Below are 25,781 nucleotides of genomic sequence, written 5' to 3'. Positions count from 1 at the left end.
CCTGAAGTGGTACAGACCAAGAAGAGCTTTGCCATGTGTGATAAAATAGCATTAATGGTCCACCAAGATCAGGACTGCCTGTTCTGACTGGCAGCAGCTCTTCAGAGTCTCTGGATCCTTTTAAACTGGAGGTGCCAGAGACTGAACCAGGGTCCTTTTAAACTGGAGGAGGGGTGTGGGGGTGATTTTCTGCCCTTACATGACTAGTCGAGCACTCACCTGTGGACATTTCAATCATATATGTCCCCCTACGGTACACCTTATCTCACCCAATACATATGTAGCATTTCTTTCTCACATATCCACTAAAGAACTGAAGTGGGCATGGCTTTGTTTATTGGTTGGTTATGAAACTATCTCCGTTTGATTAGAGAAAAACAGAATCACCCCCAAGAATGCTTTGTTGAATATTTCTGATTAAAAGAGTGCATGTGTTGCCATTAACTTTGGGAAAGTATTCGCAGCAAAATATCTTCCTTAGCACGAAGGCTACCTTTTCTTTTGGCAAATCGACCTTCTAAAAAACTGTTAGCATTACTCCCTATTAATGACTGAGTAGCTGCGTCTGAAACCATCTGGAGTGTGAAACGCTTGCCCATCTGTTTAAATGTTATAGTGAAAGTGCTTACGTATGAGGTTTTGCCCTCCTGATTGTGAAGATTTTGGGCTCGCTCTCTTGTGTATAGAGATGTGCCTGAAAAACTTGTGAATTTTTTCAGTGACACATACATTGAAGTTTCTGTTGACAGATTTAAATAGATCAGCAGCTCATAGTGAGTTGCTTCTCCCCACCAGTATCCAGGTGTTGAAGACATTCCACTTGCAAATTAGGATGCTGAAGGGCCCAATTGCTTATTTTCTTATCACTGAACAATACAGTTTTTAGTATCATCATGCAGGATCGCCAGATGTTGTACCTTTAGCACCTCTGCAAAAAAGGAAGGAACACACAAAGCATCTTTTTTTCTGTATCAGAACATCTGTCTATCAAGGTCAGCATTGTCTGCTCTGACTGGCAGGTCTCAGGTGGAAGTCTTTCACGTCACTCACTGCCTGGTCCTTTTAACTGGAGGTGCCATGTTCTGAATTTGGACCTGCAAGGCAAATGGTCTACCACTGAAAGGCGCATCTTTCCTATTAGTGGTGAAAAGTGCTGTCAAGTCACAGCTGAGTAATGGTAACCCCGTAGAGTTTTCAAGGCAAGAGATATTCAGAGGTGGTTTGCCATTGCCTGCAAGGGCAGAGAGATTCCTTAGAGAACTATTACATTCGGCAGGATGGCCCAGGAAACACTAGTGGGTTGTAACTCCGGTAACAACATAGGGAACTGGATTTTGCCTCCAACACAATATTGTGTGTTTATTGCTCTGTCAGTGTGATTTGTGGAAGAGGGGCTGACTAAAAGAACATACACAGACCCCTTTCGAAGAAATGGTCCTTAACCTTTTCTTTTCTCCTCCAAAAGGTGTCTGCAGCTCACCCATAGCGTCAGAGAAAAAAATGTCTATCAACCCAACCTGGGAGGCAGCTCTTCTTGAAAAAACTGAGGAAGAAAATTCCACAGAAGTCCTTTCATAGATGCTTACATTCTGCATTTCAGGAAACATAACTGATTGAGAGAGAGAGAGAGAGAGAGAGAGAGAGAGAGAGAGAGAGAGAGAGAGAGAGAGAGAGAGAGAGAGAGAGAGAGAGAGAACGAACCATTCCATCCTTTATTCTTGTGTATATATGTGTACAATCTCTCATGGGCCTGACTTTATTTCTTTTGTCAAATCATAAAATATTCCCAGCTCCGTCTTAGCAATCATCTCAAAAACAAAGGGTACTGAACTGACAAAAGGACTGTTTTCAAAAACAAGCTGAAATAAATAAGAACTCAATGGGAGGGGGTCAGTTTTGGCCCTCAGAATTGCCATTTTCCTTCACATTTGTCTGTTCTTTCCTCATGGGCTACAGCTTTTACAGTTCTCTGGAGTGCAGTGTTGTGATTCAGACTGAGGGTTCATACTGTACACAGTGCACAGAATTTCCCATTATTTTTGCAGCTTTGCTGTCATTTTCTTAAACAAATCTCATGCTTTCCAAACAGCGTTTCCCACCTTTGTCAGCCTGGAGAAATATTGCTTTCTCCTGAAAGTTTCTCCCCCAAACACTTAATAATATCCCCCTCCCGACTTTTTTTTTTACATTCTTTTCTGTGACAAATTTCACGCATGGCACCAAGCAGCTTGGTGAGGCATGTGAAATCGCTCATTGTGGAAATCGCCACTAGTTCATGCAGTTCCTATTAGTGTGCTCGTAAAACTCTCTGCTAAATGGGAAATGGTGACTCACTTTGTAAAGGTTAATGCCTCCCTGTTGGGAGTTCGGTTATGGGGAGCGATGTCTTCTGAGACTATTCTCTTTTATTAACATGATTGTTTTCCTCAGTAGGGAGGATTTCAGATTAAAAGGGGAGCAAACGGTCACCCTGTTTTTAAGATGAAACTAAAACTTATAAAATATTTTTAAAGCAAGCAATTAGGATAATTTCCCCCTTGGTTTCCTTTGCTTCAAACTTCTTCTTCTTCTTTCTTCCTTCCTTCCTTCCTTCCTCCTTCCTTCCTTCCTTCCTTCCTTCCTTCCTTCCTCCCTTCCTCCTTCCCTTCCTTCCTTCCTTCCTTCCTTCCTTCCTTCCTTCCTTCCTTCCTTCCTTCCTTCCTTCCTTCCTTCCTTCCTTCCTTCCTTCCTTCCTTCCTTCCTTCCTTCCTTCCTTCCTTCCTATTTTTGCTTTCTCTGCTAAGGGAGCTCCTTGCAGGGTTTCTAGGACACTTTGTATCCAAAAGGAAATAAACAGGGTCTACTTGCTAAACACCTCAGCAATGTATTTTATATTGCCACAGGTTCTTAAACAGAAATGAACGCAACTGCTGATCTAAACTACTTTCTCGTAAGACCTTTGTTGTGTTACTTCTGTTATGTGATATAATGTTGTGTGAACTTGGGCTCTGTTTCTCAGAAGTGTAGTGATGGGGTGTAATTTGTATCCAAGTGGTAGAAGAATCTCCTTATAGGGCTGAACTGAGCCCACTTACTCCCACACAAACTTTGCCACACGGCTTGCACCTTGTGGACAGGGCCCTAATCTGGCAACTTGTGAGGTGAATTGAGGGGTGAATTGTTTGCTCCACTCTAGTGGCAGTGTCCTTTCCCCCCTCTATCTTTTCACCAGAACAGCAGTATGGTCCTCACATTGTTTCAGCTTCATGATAATTTCAAGTAGTCCTAGAAGCTAAAATGACTAAACAGAGGCTATTATTCTTTGATTAATACAAGACCAAGAGTTACTGGAAAGGACAATAACGCCAGGAAAAGTTGAAGGCATCAGGAAAAAAGGAAGACAATCGTAGAGGCTTGGATCAATCTCCTGTAAAGGAAGTTTATGTTCTCAGCTGAAAAGTGCACCTGAGCAAGGATGGAATGGTGTAGGATATTTGGGAGGACACTGATTCATAGGTTGCCACGAGCTGGAAGTGACTTTGTGGTGCTTAATACATATATGCACAGCCAATGAATTTGTGATGATCTCTGAAGTGGCTGAAGTCAGAGTGAGCTGTGTCCCTCAGTCTGGAATTTTCTGGTTAAAGAGTAAGGAAGACTAATGGTACCCATCAGCAGTAGCATGAAGGCTCATTATAAAATGTGAACAGAATTTTATTGCTAACCCTACCACTCCCTGAGAGCCCTAACCTTGCTGCCCTCCATTGTATGGATTATTTTCCCTTCACTTTGGATATTAGAGCTGGGCTGGGATAAAAATGCTTCAAAAACAGAGAGCGCTCTCTGAGGTGAAGGGGGAGAAGAAGGTAAGGCTAAGTTCCCTTCACACATTTGCACCATTTTCTTTGAAAAATCTTCCCATGAATAAGGCAGTCTTGAATTCATATGAATCTCAGTAGGTGAGGGTTCAAGCAGTGGTGGGATCCAAAAATTTTAATAACAGGTTCCGATGGTGGTGGGATTCAAACAGTGGCGCCGCCACACACATGCACCTCCAGTCCCTATTGGGCAGGGAGGTTGCTTTAGTAACCCCTTCTCGGCACTCAGAAAAATTAGTAACCACTTCTAGAGAAGTGGAGAGAACTGGTTTGATCCCACCTCTGGGTTCATGTTTTTTCTTTCTTACTGGCTACACCTAAACCTTCTCCTCTGTGGTTCTCACAGCGGCTGGGGGCTATCTTATGATGATACATTCATTGCACGTCTGCCTGGTCCAAATGCCTTCCATCTCCCCATCAGCAGCTAGTAGAAGGAGAATGTGAGAGGTAGCAGAGTTCCACTGAGCCATTCACAACTAGTTGAGTCCATCCACATTTCTTTTTGTTATACACTTTCTCACTGAAAGATGACAGGAGATTTGTGAATTAAGCTGCCATTTTTGGACCTTCTTTGTTCTAGAATGCTCTGCTTGGGTCCTAGTGCTTACCTAGTTCTGTCCCCATGGCACTAGGGCCCATTGGCAGATGAATTCACAAATCTCCTGTTGTCCTTCAGTGAGAAAGAGTATAGCAACTTTGAGGTTTCCCATTGAAAAAGAATGGGGGGATCTAAAGGTCTACCCAGAGGTGTAGCGCTAAGGGGATAGGGGGGGCACATGACACACTCCAAGGCATCCCCTGCTGAGGCGTGTTCCAGGGATGCAGGGACAGGCATTCCCAGGGGTTTGGAGGGGGGCTGTGGTACGCAGCAATCTGGTGCTCACTACCCCCCTCATTCCATCTCTGGGTCTACCTCCTTCTGTACTGTCTAGCTCTCAATATTGTCCCCACAAGCCATGCTTTTTGAATCCAAATTTGGATTAGTGACCACAGACAAGCAGAGGCGTAGCAAGGGGGGAAAGTGCCCGGTGCACTGGTGCGTCCTCCACCCCACCCTGGAATTCACCCGCCCCACCCCAGAACACCCCACCATGCCCCCTCCACACCCCCACAGGGGCGCGTGGCCGGAGCATCCCCCCCATCCCCTTGGAGCTATGCCTCTGCAGACAAGGTTTTATCAGTGGTGGTGTAACCCCAACATAGGAATGAAATGAGTTAAGAAGAGGTGGAGTCTCTAGAGGCAGAAGGGTGCAGAATGTATGGAAAGCAGTAGAAGGAAGCAAGGCCACTTTGTTGGGAGCTTGGCATTTAATTATAGGCTCGTAACACCTTGCTTAAGGTAATTATGATAATTGCATGGGGACCAGTGTTGGGGAAACTTCTTCTGAATTGTAAATTTTAGAATTTACTATTTCAGGGTTGTGTTTATTTTTTGGGGGGGGATTCTCTTGGGACCTTCATCTTTCGATGCCATTGCACCCAGAGTTCACCTGGAGACGTCTCGGGCCACCTACAAGAGGAAAGAAATGGACTTGGGGTTGGCAAGCTGTGAATACAGGGGAAGTTAATTGTTAGACTTGAAAAAGATCATGGTTTGTTGTGCTACTAAGTTCTATGTTAAGATGTGTTATGAGAAGTGAAAAGGAAAAGAAAATTTGTTTTAAATTGTTTTGCAAGATTCTTTGCAAGTTCTGCCCCACAGAACCCGCAAGCTGAGGTTACACTGGCACCTCAGCTATAGACTGTCCTCACCCTGAGGCTAGGCATCTGCCTTACTCTCTATAAAGTGTCAGGCCAAATCATTACTTTTTATGGAGAAGTCGATCTATGGCTACCAATCTTGATCCTCTTTGATCTGGAACTGCAAATGCCTTAGCAGACCAGGTGCTCAGGAGCAACAGCAGCAGAAGGCCATTGCTTTCACATCCTGCACGTGAGCTCCCAAAGGCACCTGGTGGGCCACTGCGAGTAGCAGAGTGCTGGACTAGATGGACTCTGGTCTGATCCAGCAGGCTCTTTCTTATGTTCTTACCCCAGGCCTTTAACTCAGGGGTTGACTTGATCTTGTAAATGTGCTTCTAGCCTGGGGACAGTTTTAGACGAAGAGTTAAGAACGTAAGTTTTAGGCTGCCAAATGTTTTATGCTGTTTTTATACTCTGTTTTTAATTCCTAGTTTATTGTAATGCCATGGATCCAGAAGAACCCTATTCCCATGGGCACCAGGACTTCTGCCTGTGGCGTGTGACTTTCTCACCTGTCACCGCAGCCCCAGTGTTGAAATGATTAAGCAGAAGATACACCTCACAGGAAAAAGTCAAGGGGGCAGGTCTAGCTTATCTATTTTGAATGCTAGCTTCTATGGATGTACATAATACACTGTTATATAACAAACACTAAATGAGAGAAAACAAATTTCCCAGAACTAGGTAAACTGAGATGCAAGGACAATCCATTTTATAAGTGCACATTTAAGATGGAAAAGTAATGTATTTGTATTTGCATGAGCAATTTAAAGATGGATTACAGTATGATAAAAAAACGCTGAATAAGTCAAGGCAAATGCGTTTTTCAATACAGAACACTTTCATGCTTTTCTTTGCCAATAGTATTTGTTTAAACTTCGATGAGATTAATGTTTCTTTGGGTTGTGGCAGAGTTGGAAATAAAACCCCTGCCCTTCTCACAGTGAATTTATGATGACAGATGGACAGAGCAGAATGAAAATCTATTAAAGGAAAAGCCATTCCCAGAGATGATACCTTGCTAGCTTCAAAACATTTTGCACTGAATTTTATCCGAGAGGTTAGAACAAGATACTTCTGAGAAGTTAGCTTTGGAATCCAATCTACAGAGGGAGAGAGAAAAAAAAATTATGCCTTCCTCTGTCATAAATGGTGGTGCCTGTTTTTCATTATGTGAACCAGGGAGTTACAGTATGATTACTTTTATGAAATAGAGTAGCATCTTCTGCCAGAAACTCTGGATTACACTCAAATAATTAGGTAGACCAGGGGCAGGTAATGGCAGACTACCTCTGTTTATCTCAAAAATCCTACAGGGTTGCCATATGTCACCTGTAACTTGACAGCACTTTTCACCACTGATTTCCTACCTTGCAAACTATAGGCCCTTCCGCACATGCAGAATAATGCACTTTCAATGCACTTTGCAGCTGGATTTTACTGTGCGGAATAGCAAAATCCTCTTGCAAACAATTGTGAAAGTGGATTCAAAGTGGATTATTCTGCATGTGTGGTAGGGGCCACAACCTTCTCCGTTCTGCCCCTCAAACATCACACTTGGGTCCTTTCACTGGAACCATGCCACCCAAACTATTCACCTCTCTCATCACTCTGTCTGTCCACATATTGCCCCTGTTCAGTCCGAAATTGGTTTCATAGAATCATAGTGAGGAAGGGCCATAGAGGCCATCTAGTCTAACACTCTGCTTAATGCAGAATCAGTTAGTGGCATTCCTAACAAGCATTCATCCAGCCTCTGCTTGTAGTCTGCTAGTGAAAGGGAGCTCACAACCTCCCTCCGCTGTTGATTTCATTGCTGAGCTACTCTCACTGGTGAAAAAAAATTCTAATATCCAGCCTCTCTGCATGTTATTTAAATCCATAATTGAGAGTTCTGTCCTCTGCTGTCAGCATGTAGTGGTTAAAACCAGTGGACTTTAATCTGGAGAACCAGATTCAAATTCTCCTTCCTCTGCATGAAGCCGGCTGGGTGATGCTGGACAAGTCCGTGGCAGACAGGCAATGGCAAACCACCTCCAATTGTCTCTTGCCTTGAAAACTCTATGGGGTCACCATAAGTCAACTGTGATTTGATAGCACACACATCTTCTGCTGCCAACATGACCAAGCTCCCTGCCTTCTTCTACGTGATAGTTTTTTTAAATCATGCAATCATGTCCCCCCCTCCTCCAGTCTCCTCTTCTCCAGAATGAACATTTCCAAGTCCCCCAGCCTTTCCTTGTAGGACTTGGTCTCCAGGCCCTTGATGGTCTTCATCAGTCTGAGTCTCCTTTGCACCCTCTCCATTCTGTGCACATTCTTTTTGAAGCCAGCCTCCAGAACTTCACGCAATACTCCAGGTGTGGCCTGGCCAATGTAGGACTATGACATCTTGAGAGTTGGATGTTATTCCTCTCTTGATACACCCCAAGACTGCAATAGCCCTTTTTGCAATTGAATGCTCATATTTGGCTTACAGTTTACCAGTACCACAGGATCTTGTTTACATACCCTGTGAGCTGCTTGGCCGCACAAGACACTGTATTGGTGCCATGCAGATTGTGCGGCTGCTGGTAGGGGGAATGCTCGCATATAGCTCTTAAGCATATGTAAGTTTCCCAGTAAGCCAAACAGCAACTCCATGGGGACAAGAAATGATGGTCAAGAAAATGATGGTGATGGGGTGATTAAGCCCCCTGTCTCTGTGGCCCCAATCTCAATTGGTCCCATGAACTGGAGAATCTACTTGTCAACCATTAACTCCCGGTTAATATCTACTTGACAGGATGGCGGGGATGGGGTGGGCGTGGAAACAGACCTGGTGCAGCATATTGAGTAATTATGCCTTGGCCTTCATCCCTACTGAAATTAAGGATGAAACTGATTATTGAGTTTTCTGACCAACTTAAGTGTTTTTTTCTGTTTCAAGTGCATGTGTAACATACAGCTTTGCCCTTAGTCTTAATATCTATAACTGCGCTGAAATTGTATCTTCCTCTGTCGACCCCCACATCACTACTTGTCTCCCCCATTGTCTAATTGCAGACTGTGGGCTTCCTGGGGCAAGAACCTGAGTTTGTTGTTGCTCTGTAAAGTAAACTGATAGTACAGTGTAAATTCATATTTGATAATAATAATGTCAAAGGTGTTGTAGCTTGAAAATATTTATTTACTTGGAATACAGAAATCACTGTTATGCATCATAATTTTGAACCTCTTTAACTATGGCAAACACCACTCCATTAATAATAGCATGTTAGATGTTTTGAACCCCAATATTCATTAGCAAATATTCATGAGCAAAGTTGTTATTGAGACAAAACTGTTACAAAGCAGTTTTTAAATCGCAAGGAATGGCTGCCCATAGTGACAACATTAACATGTTTTAGGAGCTGAAGGTAGTAAGGTCTTCCAAGGGACGGAGTTTCAACATCCTGGTGGGACACTCACCACTAGGTAATATTGTCAGACCCAGAAACATCACGGAGTTGCTGTTCTGCATTTCTGCAATCTGGTGTGAGTTGCAAAAATCAGGGATGCTACATTAATCCCAGTGGTTCTTAGGCAGCCATACTGGCCTTAATCCCCGAGTTTGGTGGGAAAACTGCACAATTGTCATAGTAGGCACTGGCAGTGCTTTCGCTCGTTATGAATGTCTTATTTTTTTCATTGCGTTAACATATTCTTGAATTTCTGACTGAAATTCTGGATCAACCAGAAGTTCTTGCAGCTTTTCATACTGAACGAGAAGGTGCAAAGTAACGCAATTTTATTTACTACACTCGGTTTCATCATTCTTCCTTTGCTTTATTACAATCAATCCTCGTTGTGCTTTATTTTGATAATAATAAAGGGGAAAAATGACGGCTTCCTAAAAGAAAAAAAAGAGCCATTTCTGCCCGCGCTCTTTGAACAGCACTCTCCATTCAACAGAGCGGCGACGTCCATTCAAATACAGCGCGGAGGTGTTGCTATGGAAACGCAGAACGGTGGCGTAAATAGTAGACGCGCGTGGGCGGAACAGCAAGGAACAGCGTCCCGCGGCTTTGACGTCACTGCGTTGTAAGGAGCTGCGCAGGCGCCGGGGGGGGGGAAACGGGAGGGTTTGCTTTACGGCAGTGGCCAATCGTACTCCTTTGGCCCCTTTCAAGCATGGCGTCCGGGTTTGAGAGTGAGCGAAGTTTAGCGGCGCGGAAGGAGGAGAGGCGCCGCCAGCGCGAGGCGCTGCTGCAGCAGGTGATCGAGACCGGCTTGGCTTTTCGTCTCCCCCTTCAAGGAAGCCGAAGAGCTGGTGGAGGGGTTGCCTTTTCAGTTCCTCCCCTCCAATGTGTAGGGATGGCTGCCAAAATAGGTCCAATAAAGGAATATCCTTCAGTCCCCAGCAACGCGCCCTATAGTCAGAAAGATTCCCTAGAGAAGGAATCCTTCTGACTATATGACGCGTTGCTGGGGACCGAAGTTTCATGATTGTCTAAGAGGACATGCTCCAAAATACAACTCTCAGAGGTCTGGGGGATGGGGGGGGGGGCAGTGGTAAGGTAGGTAGGGGAGATCAACCTCATAGAGTGGTAAAAAAGACCCCTTGTCACCTTGTTTGCTGAGCATCTTCATGGATGCTCCTGTTAGTTCTCAGCCCTATTACATTTTGGGAATAAAGCTAATTATTATGGCAATGTTTGTGCTTTCAGTTCTGCCCACTCTGTTTTAATGCTTCCTCAGGAGTGATAAAGTACGGTTCCTATACTCTTATTTGTAGGAAATTGCTCAAACCCCTGTATACTGTGCCACATTTATGCATGTGATGAGTGCACATGTCGTTTATGTGCAGTGGAAAGCAGCTGCCAGTAGTGGCATCTTGATGTGTGTAAGTGTAAAAGACATAAGTGGAATAGACATAATTATTTACCACTTGTCACAGATTACATGTGTGGCCCATTATTGTGATATCAAAGTGGTGCTTATCTATGGGCAGTGGCCCTTATACTAAATCTGGCACAACATTCATATAATCTCATTTATGTATTAAAGGCTCAAACTGAAAAATAACTCCCTAGTTCTTCATTCACAACTGTTGATAGACATCAGAGGTTCTTCTTCATCTATAAGCATCCTTTGTAAATATTCCTCTGCCTTTTTGATGATTAATATGGTACTGTGGTTAAAATAAAATGGTAGCAGGACATTTTCACACCCAGGTTGTCTTTTTGTAGCAGAATGCAGAGAAAAGTGGTGCTTGCACCTTTTCTTTTTGGGGACATTCACTCTGGGCTGATCCTGCATATTATACCTGCTTCTAGAAAAACAAAACAGGAAAATGTACCATGTGAATTAGAAGCCGCTTGCTATACAGTTTGGATAATGTGACTTTCCTCTGTGAACAAAATCAATGTTGCTTTTGGAAATATAATATTGATAAATAAGATGGATATGGGATTCTAGCCTGGCCTCTCTTGGAAAGTATAGAATAGATAAGGTAAAAATAAAATAGCCATGTTATTACTGAAGGCAAATCTTAAAATCATTTTTGGTAGTGTTAATTGAATTGAAATTTGATTCTGCTGCCTGCATAGAGATAGAAAGACCTGGTGATACGAAGAAAATGATTTTGTTCTAAGCGATGTACTCATATTTTTCCTTGTTTGCCTCCAGCATACACTCGATTCCAAGACAACAGTTAGGTGATAGAACAAATATAGTTGGTATTATATTTGAAAGAAAAATCCTGCCCAGCTGTTTCTCTTCTGTGAGAGGTGTGAGGAGACAGGAGTAATTGCACTGAATACCAGAGCTGCCTCTAGTGGCCCTTTAGTTTTGATTCCTTTGGTATGCTTTAGGCTATCATGTGACCTTTGATGGTAATTAAATTGAATTTAGTACTAAACAATCCCCGAAGGAGTCTGGTAGGGGTACTTCAAGTAACAAATCAGTGATAAAATGACTGCACAGTTCAGAACTCGAGTCACTAACCAAGCAAGTTCCTCATGCTTCTCATATTATTATGTGGTTGTACAGTGTGATTCAAGAAGACAAAAGTAATCCCTACTGAGGAATTACACAACTTTAAGGTTGACAATGAAGAAACTGAGATTGTTCAAGCTCTTCTGTTTCTTGGCTCCATTATCAACCAAAAGGGAGGCTGTAATCAAGAAATCAGAAGGAGACTGAGACTGGGAATGAAGGAGCTAGAAAAGATTCTAGCATTTGGTGATTATGACTAAGATAAATTCATAGTCCCAATTAAAATCATAGAGTTGGAAGAGAACACAATGGCCATCAAGTCCCACTCCCGTCATGCACAATCAAAGCACCTTTGACAGATGGCTATCGAGCCTCTCTTTAAAAACTTCCAAAGAAGGAGACTCCGGCCCTTCTGCACATGCAGAATAATGCACTTTCAATCAACTTTCAATGCACTTTACAGCTGGATTTTACTGTGCAGAATAGCAAAATCCTCTTGCAAACAGTTGTGAAAGTGGGTTGAAAGAGCATTGTTCTGCATGCACGGAAGGGGCCTCCACCCCACTCTGAGTCAGTGTATTCCACTGTCAATCACCCTTACAGTTTGTAAGTGGAATCTCTTTTCCTGCACCTTGAGTCCATGACTTCTTGTCCTAGTCTCTGGAGCAGCAGAAAACAAACCTGGTTCCTCTTCAACATGACATCCTTTCAGATATTTAAATGTGGCTATCAAGTCACCCCTTAACCTTCTCTTCTTCAGACAAAACATACCCAGCTCCCCACGTCTCCCCTTGTGGGTCATGGATTCCAGACCTTTTACTGTTTTGGTCACCCTTCTCTGGACCTGTTCGAGGTTGTCAATATCCTTCTTGAATTGTGGTGCCCTGAATTGGACACAGTGTTCCAAGTGAAGTCTGACCAATGCAAAATAGAGAGGTATCACATCCCTCCGTGGTGGTGGCATGGATGCTTCCAATGCGAATTCAACCCCACCCCCACCCCCTTTGGATTGCACAGTTAATGTGGAAACTTTGGAACTAATAATTGTTCTTCTCTGCTATTTCCAGAAAAAGTTTAATGCTTCATTCCCTGAGAAATTGATTTAAGTTTTGCGTGTGAACATGTAATGCTATTTTGCTTAGGATAAATAATGGGTTCTGTGGAGTCGATTAGTTAACAGTACATTAATCAAGGTTCAGAGTTTAAAAACAGTTTCCGTAAGCGTTACGTGAAAGCAACAATGAGAGAAGACATTCAGCCAGTTTCTGTAGATGTTCACTGGGGTGGGGGTGGGGGGATCCCACTGAGTCCAGTGGGATTTATTGTCAATCACACACACAAAAAATACTTGTGTTGTATAAGATACGCAAGTGTCCTCTGCAGTGATGTGTGGGAACACTTTCCTTCAATAATAAGAGGCTTGAGAGGAAGTATTTATTAGTTTATTAAAATTTCTGTGCACCAGTTTTGGATATCCAGTAGCTGCAGAGACTGCCTCTGGTAACATAGTATAGTAGGAGTAACAAAGTATAGTAACAAAGTATAGTATAGTATAGTATAGTAACAAAGTATAGTAGGAGTTCTGTTAAATGTGTCACAGAATCTATTAGATGTGTTCTGTTAACAGAGTTCTGTTAAATGTGTCACATAGATAGATGGATAACATTCCTATTCACAGGACATGAGAGGGCTTGCTTTTCATTCTCCTACTCTTCTCCCCTTCCAGCTGTAATTAGGGTTACCCCCTTTGGGTTTGGAAGTTCTTGGAGATTTGGGGGGTTATTGCCTAGGGAAGGTGGGGTTTGGGAGGAACCCAAGTGGGATAAAATGCTACACAGTCTGCCTTTGAAAGCAATCGTTTTCTCCATGGGAACTGATCTTTGTAACCTGGAGATCAGTGGTAATTCATAAGAACATAAGAACAAGCCAGCTGGATCAGACCAAAGTCCATCTAGTCCAGCTCTCTGCTACTCGCAGTGGCCCACCAGGTGCCTTGGGGAGCTCACATGTAGGATGTGAATGCAATGGCCTTCTGCGGCTGTTGCTCCCGATCACCTGGTCTGTTAAGGCATTTGCAATCTCAGATCAAAGAGGATCAAGATTGGTAGCCATAAATCGACTTCTCCTCCATAAATCTGTCCAAGCCCCTTTTAAAGCTATCCAGGTGGAAAGTGGGCTATCACCACCACCTCCTGTGGCAGCATATTCCAAACACCAATCACACGTTGAGTGAAGAAGTGTTTCCTTTTATTAGTCCTAATTCCCCCCCCCCCCCCCCAGCATTTTCAATGTGTGCCCTCTGGTTCTAGTATTGTGAGAAAAAGAGAAAAAATTCTCTCTGTCAACATTTTCTACTCCATGCATAATTTTATAGACTTCAATCATATCCCCCCTCAGACGTCTCCTCTCCAAACTAAAGAGTCCCAAACGCTGCAGCCTCTCCTCATAGGGAAGGTGCTCCAGTCCCTCAATCATCCTTGTTTCCCTTCTCTGCACTTTTTCTATCTCCCTCAATATCCTTTTTTGGAGATGTACACCAGAACTGGACACAGTACTCCAAGTGCGGTCGCACCACTGCTTTATATAAGGGCATGACAATCTTTGCAGTTTTATTATCAATTCCTTTCCTAATGATCCCCAGCATAGAGTTTGCTTTTTTTACAGCTGCCATGCATTGAGTTGACATTCCCATGGAACTATCAACTAAGACGCCTAAATCCCTTTCCTGGTCTGTGACTGATAGCACTGACCCCTGTAGTGTGTATGTGAAGTTTGGATTTTTTGCCCCTATGTGCATCACTTTACATTTTGCTACATTGAACTGCATTTGCTATTTCTGAGCCCACTCACCTAATTTATCAAGGTCCGCTTGGAGCTCTTCGCAATCCTTTGTGGTTCTCACCACCCTACGTAATTTGGGATCATCTGCAAACTTGGCCACCACACTACCCACCCCTACTTCCAGGTCATTTATGATGTTCCATACATAAAACCATCACAGGTATTATTCCAAAGTTCCTAAAAGGAACCTAGCTATGGAATTTAAAATCACAGAAGAAGAGTTGTTTAGTAGGAATGCAACCTTCCCGGCAACAGAGTATTCCTTAGCAGGAAGAAGAGTCAAAAGCCTGGTCCTAGCTTCTTCATATTTGGGTGCCTACAGTTAAACGTTGGGCTTGGCCTGGCTGGGTCCAGCATTCAGTTGTAGATCTTGCCTCTGAACCTGGCTTTAAAAAAAGATCTGGTCTGTTAAACCCAAACCCGAAATATACTGACAAAAATGGTTTTGCTCACCCCTTGTTGTACCCACAAATAAACCATTCATAGTAGAGGTAGTGTGGTGTAGTGATTAAGCATATTGGGCTAGTATCTGGGGTACCATGCAGGCTTACTGCGTCACCATCCCTTCAGCCTAACCTACCCGAGAGGTTGTTGTGAGGATAAAACGGTGGAGAGGGGAATGATATAAGCCACTTTGGGTCTCCGGTGGGCAGAAAGGTGGGGTATAAATTAGTTAAATAAATAAATAGTAGTGCGCATGCCTTGATGGACTTCCATGATTGTCCCTCAGAAAACGTTTGTGAACTTTAAATATTATACTCCTGTTTGAATTGTGTGGAAGTGACTGTACTTAACTTGTTGGCATCAGGATATGTTTGTACACTTTAGAAACAGGTATTGTCACCTTCTTTCTTTGAGAACTGAGTGTTGGGGGGAGGGTGGTGCAAGCTGAAGAACAGAAAACAGGATAGCTTTTGATCAACCTTATGGTAGCAGTTGGCAGTGACTCCTATTTCTACTCATGCTAATGTATGCCTTTCAGAGTTGCTTATGTTGGAGGTCTGTTACATGCTCGGTCTACTTTTATGATGAAGCTGCTGTATTTTTCTTTCAATAACATGATCCTGCATTAGATATTTGTTGTTGTTGTGTTCAAATTTTCTTTTGAATTAAGCATTGATATTTCCTGGAAAAAGTGTGTTATTTTTCTCTAGTCGCAAGGTTGGGTCTTAAGCAGATTTTCTACATTCAGATGGTGTCTTCTGCTCACAGAAGGGCTCCTAGACCACACACATCTACATCATTGTGCAGCATAACTAAATAGGGAGCTGGAGGGAGAAATGTCATACTGAAGAGGTATTCTGGTTCATCACGTTGTATTAGTGGGAACATACATGCTTTTGTAGAATTTATTAACTGACTGTAGCACTTGCCTGAATTCTTGTGTAAATATATGTGGAACATCACCAGCGGCTGCCTTCTTTTTCTTTATGGCCTTTTGATCCAATCTAGTATGGAACTAGAATTTTATGTAGCCTCTGAAATACACATGGTTGTATTATATCGTTTGTATTAAATGAATGAGAGAGCAGCGTAATGTATGTAAAGGAAAGGCTTGGTTGTGTTTTGTTCACTGGTTTGTGATGTGTCATCAGAGTACTGATGTTGCAGTGCATAAAGTGTCAAATGGGTTTTCTCCAGAAGTGATGTCAAGTAGCTCTAAGAATTGCTAGAAACTCTATGATTTTACCATACAGTTTCTGACAATTCCCATAGCTCAGGGGTAGGGAACCTGCGGCTCTCCAGATGTTCAGGAACTACAATTCCCATCAGCCCCTACCAGCATGGCCAATTGGAGAGTCTCTTTATGATACCAGTCAGGTTTGGTGAAGTTTGGGTCAGGGGATCCAAAGTTATTGACCCCCAAAGGGGATGCCCCATTGTTTACAATGGAAGCTAATAGTAGATTTTTCATTTCTGATAATATCCCTCTTAAAATCTAAGTTGGGTTACATTTGGACATACAGATGATGATGAGGAATCCAGTTTTGAAGGATTTTAACTCTTGTGTTTTAGCTTGGTTGCTGGTTGAGCTAAGGTTTTTGTACTTTTAAAGTTATTGTTGATACCATATTGTTCTTGTTGACCCCTCTTTTTCTATTCTTACAGAGCTTTTGGGGTTTACTGTTTTTCTTTGAAATAAATATTCAAAAACATTTAACCTACTGATGCCTCAATTGATGTAATTTTATTGGCATCTATTTTTATTTTTGAAATTTACCAGCAGCTGCTGCATTTCCCACCCTCGACTTAAACGCGAGTCAATAAGTTTTCCCAGTTTTTTGTGGTAAAATTAGGTACCTCGACTTATGTGCGAGTATACCTCGACTTATACACAAGTATATACGGTAGGTAACGAGTCTGGATTAAAAGAACTCTTAAATTAGTTGTTCGCACTCAAGCTTCTGTTTCTCTAACAGTGCTCCCTCTCTCCATGCGGTGTGGCAAACCACTTTTGAAGCTGAGAGGACTTTGAAAAGCAATTTGTGATATGGCCTGAGTGTGGATTCTTCAAAGAAATTCGACTTGTTTTCTCTCAGTCCTTCGGACTGTAGCCAAACGATAGCTAGGTGTTACACAGGTGAGTCTCAGGCTCTGTTCTCCTATCCTTGTACTTCCCCACAATTCCTCATTGGTGGTAAAACATAACTTTATGTTTTGTCTGAACGATGAAGCCTTGGTTTGCACTTTTGCTTTTCAAGGAGACGGTGAACCATAGGCTTGCTGGTTTGGACAGATGGCAGCCAGGCTGTGCCTTAGCAGCATCTAAGAAGAGTAGGGCTGAGCATGTGTACAAGCCTGAGTTTGTTAATTTACTGCAAATTGTGGCTTGGCATTATTGGATCTGAACAGAGCCACAGTTGCTGTGTGTAGGCAGAAGTGGTAGACAGCTTTATAATTCATTCAGCTTCATTGACAGTTCATTGTCTTTTGCTGCTGCTCTCAAATGTGAGGGTTAACATTGCTCTTGCGAACGTGACAGAGAGACTCAGGGAGACTAGCAGATCCCTCAGGATTGAGGTTATGACTTTATCAGAAATGTTTCTGGTGGGTTTATTGGCTCTAAATGCGTAGGATTTAATATCTGTCTATCAAAGGCAGATAAAATGGTTCTTTTCTCTGCAATTTGTTACAATGGAGGATTTAAAGAGGATTCAGGTCTAGCAAAAGCGGAGTTAAGTAAGAAAAGTGTCTTAGTCCTGGCCAATCATCTGAAGATGAATGAAGAATATATGGTGTCCCAGATTGAGAAAACTGATAGTCACATCAAAAAATCTTAAAGTGAAAGGTCTGTGCAGAGATAGTCACATCTATTTCCACTGTAAAGAAATGAGAGAGCAGATTCTGGAAGCCCACAGGAAATCAGCAATCAAGATAGAAGACAAGAACATCATTGTGATGTAGGAGATTCCTTTAAAAGTCCCACAGAAAAGACTATGCATTTCTGCTGGACGCTGTGAGAAAGAAACGGATAAGATTTGCATGGCTTAGATGGGAAGGGGTTTTCCTTACTTACAAAGGACAACAACAAAGAATTACTTCAATACCCAGTGCCAAAGAGATCTGTAAGATAATTAAAACAGACTCTTATTGAAAATGTTTTGTTAAGATCAATTACAAAGCCAATAAGAGGGGAAGTAAATTGATCTTTTGGAAATGAATGATAAATAAGGCTAGGAGGATAAATTCTGTTCTAAGGTTAAGAGAAGTAGGTTAAAAGAACCTATTGTTGAAGGCTATCACGGCTGGATTCAACTGGTTGTGGCAGATTTTCCGGGCTGTGTGGCCGTGGTCTGGTGGATCTACCAGACCACGGCCACACAGCCCGGAAAACCCACCACAACCAAAGAAACCTAGGTTTATGCTAAAGAGGGAAAAACCTTTGACTATGGGAAACTAGGTAAGGAGGATAAGATTTTTAAAATTTATTTCTTACAAATTCCTTCAATTTTGAAATGGAAAAATTTGGAAATGGAAAAGAGGAATCTAAGATGGGCTTAGAGATTAATAAACCTTGAAGAAACGTGATGGATAAGATCAACAGCTGGGTGAGGGTGGGATGTCATTTTGTTATATATAATCTTTGTAGTTTACACAGTATAAACCTTTGTTTTGTAAGTAGTTGAGGGTGACTGGATCATTGGTGTCTTTTCCCTCCCATGTTGTAAGTTTAATAAAGAAATGCTTAAAAAAACCACTGGAGAGTTTTTAAAGATTTTTTTAAAAAGATTCATTTATCATTTTGTCTTCCACTTGATTACATATCTTATCTTCTTATATGATCTTGCTTTTCTGGAGTGGTTTTGGTTCATATTTCCCATTGTAGAACGGGTTTGACAGAATTTTGATGCAAAAAATAATGGCACATAAATTTTTTTTGGCATAGTAATATGGAACTTAGTGTGAGTTATTTCCTGTGATTCAATTTAATATGGAATGACTATGTTTTTTAAAAGGTTAATAACCATAGATTTATTTCCTCATTAGGTTTCTTTCCTCATTAGACACAGGTAGATCCTTTCTGTATAGCCAGAGTTTCAGGAGGTTGCTTGCTTTTAAACAGAAACAGAGCATCGGGTCACGGAAGCTAAACCATGCCCCTTTTCTTTCAAGCCCTAGTTGGCCAAGCTGAAAAGCACTAGAGTAAAACTTAAATGTCTGCCAAACACCTCTCTCCCTTTGCTGCTTCCCTGGCTGCCTGGGAAAACGAAACCGGACAGCGAAGTGCCAGAATAGCTCTTAGATCTGAAGGCATCCATCCGCTCTCACACGTTGCAAATAATTTTGTTTTGTTTTGGGACATTTACTGTGTTTCTGAATGAGGTATGATTGCAACATGTGCAGGTTGCATGTGCATACGTTAGCCGTTTTAAGCCTCCGCATCTGGACATTTCGGTGTGGCGCCTAGTATTTTCAGCAATGATTTTATTGCAGTGTGCCTTGACTGTTTTCAGTGAAAGTACAAAGCTTATTTATCCTGTTGCTTCAGAATGTTTTGTGATATGACATAAAAATTGATGTACATCACAGGTGTCAAACTTGCGGCCCTCCAGATGTTATGGACTACAGTTACCATCATCCCCTGCCAGCATCATGCCTTGGAAGGGGATGATGGGAACTGTAGTCCATAACATCTGGAGGGCCGCAAGTTTGACACCTATGGTGTACATGAAGTTTCATGTAACGGTGTACATGAAGTGCATGTAAACTGAACTTATATGTTATGTCACTTTATATGCTAAGTCAGGCTTATTTGTAAATTTAGTCTTACACCATTCGGTGGTGATAGATGAATTCATTTCTCACCGGGTTGCTTTCTGTACCGGGTCCAGTACTGATTTAAATAGAGTTCTTAAAACAGTAATAGCACTATGAGAAATTGGAGAGAGTTAGGGTTAAGGGTTACTTTTTGCTGCGATGATGGCTGCAAGGCTTACCCGTATTTACATGCATGACAACAGTTTTGTCATAACTTAAATACAATTACAAGAAACTGAAAAGATTAGGACTAGCTTTTTATAGCAATAGACTTTTAGCCATAATTAGAAAAATATGGTCATTAAAATATGAAACCCTGAAGCCTGCATCCTAAATTTTTGGTGGGGGCTTCTCTCCCCCCGCCCCCCCCAGACAAAAATGGTCAAGGACTTAAGTACGTGTCTTCCTCGTGCGTTTGGAACAATCAAGGTTAAGTGCAACCAGGCCTCACAATGCAAGGCAAAAATCACAGGAAAATATAAATAAATTTGCATGGACAAAAGGAGAATTAGTTGGCATTTTTGTGCTCTTGAACGGTGCTCATGAGCCCTCAGAATCAAAGGCTTACCTGGTAAGGCTCAAGAAATGTGAAATGATCTGGCTTGGTTTTCATAGCAGGGGAAAGAAACCTGCAACTGGCAGGGGATTTAATTATAAAACATAGAATGGAATAAAAAGATTGATGTAGTGAGCTATGGGCGATTGTATTAGGCAGATGGAACCAAAGGTCGCTGTCTGAAGCTGGAAGTGAAAATCACTCAGTGCAAAATCATTTGTTATTGTTAGGTAGGTTATGGTAGAGACCTCCCCTCTGGAGGATAGAATATCATCATATGGGTATGGAAAGAAAACGCTGTGTGCTTTGGAGACAGAAATATCAGAGGTGTTATGTAGTTCAGGACTGTGGATGGTTTTGAGATTACTGGTGTCATGAGGAGCAAAGCTTGTCTTCGGATATTCCAGCTTGTTGAGTGGGAATGTCAGGCATTTATTTTCTCTGTCTACCCGTTTAGGATCTGGCAGACACCTCTAATCTGACAAACTATTCCCTGTTGAGCTATTTTTGTTGTTCATACTTCATCGTATTCTTTTTCCTGATACTAACTTTTAGCCCCCAGAAGGGTAAATTTAGGCATCGCTGTTGGGCATAGAGAGGTCTTTCTCAAAAGCTGTCAACAGCGATCCTTTTAACAGCAGTGTCAGCAAACAGGACTTACACCTGGCTCCTTCTGCCTCTGATAGCAAGCAGGAAAAAACATTGCTATTTCCCCTCTCCACCCCATCCATTCCTTGCATTGCATCAGGTTTGTGTCGTTTTATGCTTTCAGCGCAAAGACCAGGGTCTTCTCACAGTAGTAATGCAATGACATCACTTATGAAGAGAAAAAGTTTTTATACCCCACTTTTCTCTAACTTAAGGAATCTCGAAGCGGTTTACAGTCGCCTTCCCTTCCCCTCTGTACAGCAGGCCCCTTGTGAAGTAGACATGGCTGAGAGAGTGGAGAACTGGGGAATCGAACATCTCCAGCTTAGAGTCTCCTGCTCTTAAGCCTACTCCAAACTGGCTGTTTGTACCTGATCTTAGACATCTGTTTCAAAATGCACCTAGCTTTTGCAAAAGCATTTGTAAAATGTGAGGTGATAATTCAGTAAGGTAGCATCATTTTATCGTTCATTGGTTGAGCGATCGAAGCAATGGTCCAGTGATCATTGTGTTTTAATGTATTGTTGAAGGCTTTCACGGCCGGATTCAACTGGTTGTGGTGGGTTTTCCAGGCTGTGTGGCCGTGGTCTGGTAGATCTTGTTCCTAACGTTTCGCCTGCATCTGTGGCTGGCATCTTCAGAGGTGTATCACAGAGGGAAGTCTGTTACACACTGTTACACTCTGTGATAGACCTCTGAAGATGCCAGCCACAGATGCAGGCGAAACGTTAGGAACAAGATCCACCAGACAACGGTCACACAGTTTGAAAAACTCACCAGAACCAATTGTGTTTTAAGTCCACTAGTACAGTTCTGTAATTCTTGGTTTATGTTGCAGAAAGAAAATTGTACTTTCTTCAAGCTGGAGATCAAACTCTGTTCTTTGCATATTTGATGAAGGGAATTACTGCTTATCAAAACTTAAACTCTAACAAGTGCTGCGTTCTTTATTGCACAGATGTGTTTATTGCAGGTTTTTTGGGGGGAGGGGCCATAAAAGTAACGCTACCAAGAGAGCGCATTCTTCCGAGGTTAAATGTATGTTTTAATTTCGAGGACTTTGTGCAGATTTCACTGATGGATTAAAGTATGGTGGTGATTATTAACGTCTTAAAAAGGTCACGCTTGGTCAGAGTAATTCATCATCGGATTGGAGAAGTAACTTCTAAAGTTATTAAGTGTTATATGCTTATCCACAATGGGATATCCCTGATAATAATGTGTAAAGTACATAAGAACTAAGTGCTGAAGGAGTGGAATATTTTTGTGTACATTTGTACTGTCTGGACTTCATTGGTTGTAGTGGTTTTTCCAGACTGTGTGGCTGTGGTCTGGTGGGCCACGGCCGCGCAGCCCGGAAAACCCACCACAACCAGTTGAATCCGCCCGTGAAAGCCTTTGACAAGACATTGTCTGGAATTAATTTTCACCTTTGTTTTGTCCTCCGTTTTAGGCCAAAGCCAATTATGAAAAGGAAGAGCGACGCAAAGAGCTGAAGCGGCTGCGAGGGGAGGATACGTGGATGCTCAGTGACGTGACTGCCCGTGTGGAGGAGCTGGAGAAGGTAATATCCGTAGCCTGATCTCATAAAAACTTGTGCCTTGACGGTGTCAAAGTGACCCTGATATGAGCCTTTCAGTGGGTTTTGATGTGCTTAAAAAAGTTCTAGCCTCTTGGCTGGCCCTGGGCAAGTAACAATGGTCAGTGAGAAAATATCAGACATCTCAGCAGATTCCAGATAATTCACCTGCTAAGCTCAAGCATCGGCCTGGGGTCGCCAACCATTTTGAGCCTGTGGGCACCTCTGCAATTCTGACACTGCACGATGGGTACAGCAACAAAAACAGGAGGTGGAGCCAGCCACGAAATGATTGCCACTGCCTGTGTTGGAAACACAGTGCAGACGCAGACCCTTGTGCTGTGGTGGCCGTTGCTGCCAAAGCAACACTGGAATAAAACGCACAGTCAATCTGATCTCCAACAGTCAATCAGAAGCCTTGCTGAGCAAAAGCTCTGCCTGGTTCCCCACTTCCTAAAAACATTTAGGGGGGCCCAGAAAGGGTGGGAGACGTGGCATCCACAGGCACCATGTTAGATACCCTTATCATGGGCTGTAGTAAGAACTGGCACCAGTTATAACCCAGCCCTCCAACGTCCATTTAAATGGAAAGAGTCTTCTTTTAGGAAATTTCGGGATCCAGCTTCGATGGCTATTTATAGGAAAGGGAATTTTGCATAGCGATGGGGCCTCTCCCCCAGATCCGCTTTGCAAATTGGGGTTGAAAGGTAATCAGTAACGTTTATCAAATAAAAAAATAAAATGTGGCGTTGGCATCCATGCTAAATTTCCATGTAGATGGTTAATGCAATGATGTCAGTTTTTAATTAGTGTCACATAAGAACGGAAAGATTGGGTGGTTTAAAGGGGCTCAACACATGCAGCCTGAACATTTTGTAAGAAAAACATGTACATGGAACTGCATTAATAGCTTTGATTTGGTGCTTTGATTGGCAAAATTAATCAGCGAAGCCTTCAATCACTGATCTCCTGTGATTGAATTTAGTCCCCTGGAAAGTCACAGTGATGACAGTGCGCAAAGGCTAATTGGGGGCTCTTGAAGGACCTGTTGCTATCAAGGCTCTCTTTTCTCTGGATGACGATCAACTAGGAAGAATTTTTGCTTTTCTTTCCTTTGGTATCCAAAGTTGGCATCCAGTGTGGAAAGGATGCGTTGAGAGACTGGGTTGTCCTATAAAATTGTTTTTTCAAGCCATGTTGGTTAATTGTTATTATCGAGAATATTCCATGTTCTCGTGTTTGTTGAAAGGAATATTCAGGATAGGGAACTCCTAAAAAGGAGGTGTAGTTTCTTGAGAGCCAGCATGGTGTAGTGGTTAAGAGCAGGTGGATTCTAATCTGGAGAACCGGGTTTGAATCCCCTACTCCTCCTCTTGAGTGGCAGAGGCTTATCTGGTGAACCGGATGTGTTTCCACACTCCTACATTCCTGCTGGGTGACCTTAGGCTAGTCACAGTTCTTTGATAGGTTATCTCCTTTAGGTGGAGTTGAACCCTTTTCTTCAAAATACTATTTTCAGCGTGAACATTTATTCAGATTTAAACAGATTTAAACAAGTAAGTAACTGATTATAAACCAGATTGTTGATCAACTGAAAAATCTTTAACTGGTTGTGAATCATAACACTCAACTCTCTTTTAACCACAGTCTTCATTTTTGTTGTTTTGGAACATAAATCTTTTTTCTGCCCAAATTCTCTATAAAGCATTTTTGACATACTTCTGTCCAGGAACTTTCAGCGTGATGTACAATTAAATACAGCATTAACTGTGCAGTCCCAAACAGAGTTATACCCTCCTACATCCACCGAAGCCAGTGCTTTGGGGGTGAAGTGTAATTCTGCTTAGGACTGCGCTGTAAAACAGCAATCCAGGATTTGTCGGGTCCTTAGATATTCAGGAGAAAGGCAGGCATAGAAGTACTTAAAATAAACGAAGCACATCTAAATAAGAGAAATCACAGTAGCAGTGGAGAACTAATATGGTTAAGTTGATGTTCGTTGTCTCCTGTTTAAAATGGTGAGAGGAGATGTGCTGTCCTATACTGGCTTGACATATTGATATAAATGTTTCTCTACTTAGGAACATTCGGTTGCCAAAAAGAAGAAAAAGGAAAAGCGCTCGAAAAAACCCAAAAAAGAAAAGAAGAGAAAGAAACATAAAGATGAAAAAAACGATTCATCCGATAGTCCTTCTGTAAGTGGCTGTCTGTCTGGTTAGTGGAAGGCTGTTGCCAACAATATTTGGGACTGTAATTATGTGACACGATGCAGTAAAGTTTATTGCTTGTGACCGAAGGCTGTTAAAATCTGTCATATACCACCAAATCATAAATGATAACATCAAAACAGTCTGACCCAAAATGCTAGTCTTTAAATACCTTAAATGCCCTTATTATACACAACTTTAGCCTGATTTTTCTTGTCTGCTAAGGCAAAGGGTGACACTCCATAGGAAACAAATGGACTAACATCTGAGAAAGAGCAACATCTCTGAATTTGAAAAGAGATTTGTCATTGAAAAGTATGGTAAGAAAATTAGTTCTTGGCAGAACGGGGACAAAATAAAATATACCGCAGGAGGTCCTGTGGAACCTCAGCTCCATAAATCCGAATCATCTTCAAGGTGTTGGTGTTGACCTTTAAGGCCTTACGTGGCCTGGGACCCTCGTACCTTCGGGACCGCATTACCCCATATGTCCCGAGTCGACCTCTGCGCTCAGCAGAGGCCAATTTACTGGAGATCCCTGGCCCCTCAATGATGCGGCTGGCCTCCACTCGGGCCAGGGCCTTTACGGCTCTGGCCCCTGCCTGGTGGAACACTCTACCACCAGCTGTCCGGGCCCTGCGGGACCTTGGAGAGTTCCGTAGGGCCTACAAGACCTAATTGTTCCACCGGGCCTTCGGAGAGACTTCAGCCGCTGAGGGGTGCCTCCTGCTTTCATCCTCCCCTGCTGTATAGGGCTGTCCTCTAACATCATCGTGGGACCCATCACTCTTCCCTATTGGGAGGGTTGCATATGGGTTCGAGTGGGATACTGTTTTAGAAATGAAAATTTTTAAACTTTATATATTTATGTTTATATATGCTTTTATATTGTTCACCGCCCTGAGCCCTTTGGGGATAGGGCGGTATACGAAATCAAATAATAAATAAAATAAATAAATGTTTAGATGAATGGCTCATGGGAGTAAAGTCCAGGTAGCAAAATCATTGGCATGGTTTGAAACTGGATTGAGGTTAAATCTATTCTGAGATTGTGAAAGGTGATACTGACCAGATAGACTCTGTCATGATCCCTTTTAAACAGTGTAAACCATGGATAGAATTTGGACTGGGAG

At 42.4% G+C, this 25,781-nt stretch overlaps 1 protein-coding gene across 3 annotated transcripts in view; it reads left to right on the top strand.

The window, feature by feature from the left end:
• The first annotated feature begins 9,691 nt into the window (after positions 1-9,691).
• Positions 9,692-25,781, top strand: part of CWF19L2 (CWF19 like cell cycle control factor 2) — a 96,381-nt gene continuing 80,291 nt past the window's right edge. For all 3 annotated transcript variants that reach the window (XM_048494221.1, XM_048494220.1, XM_048494219.1), the window contains exons 1-3: positions 9,692-9,836; positions 22,316-22,426; positions 24,523-24,636. In XM_048494221.1, coding sequence (XP_048350178.1) covers positions 9,753-9,836; positions 22,316-22,426; positions 24,523-24,636 — 309 coding nt within the window. In that variant the 5' untranslated portion in view covers positions 9,692-9,752. The remainder of the gene's footprint in view (positions 9,837-22,315; positions 22,427-24,522; positions 24,637-25,781) is intronic.

This window comes from Sphaerodactylus townsendi, linkage group LG04, assembly GCF_021028975.2.
Source record: "Sphaerodactylus townsendi isolate TG3544 linkage group LG04, MPM_Stown_v2.3, whole genome shotgun sequence".
Classification (NCBI taxonomy): domain Eukaryota; kingdom Metazoa; phylum Chordata; class Lepidosauria; order Squamata; family Sphaerodactylidae; genus Sphaerodactylus; species Sphaerodactylus townsendi.
This window is presented reverse-complemented; position numbering and strand designations above follow the sequence as displayed.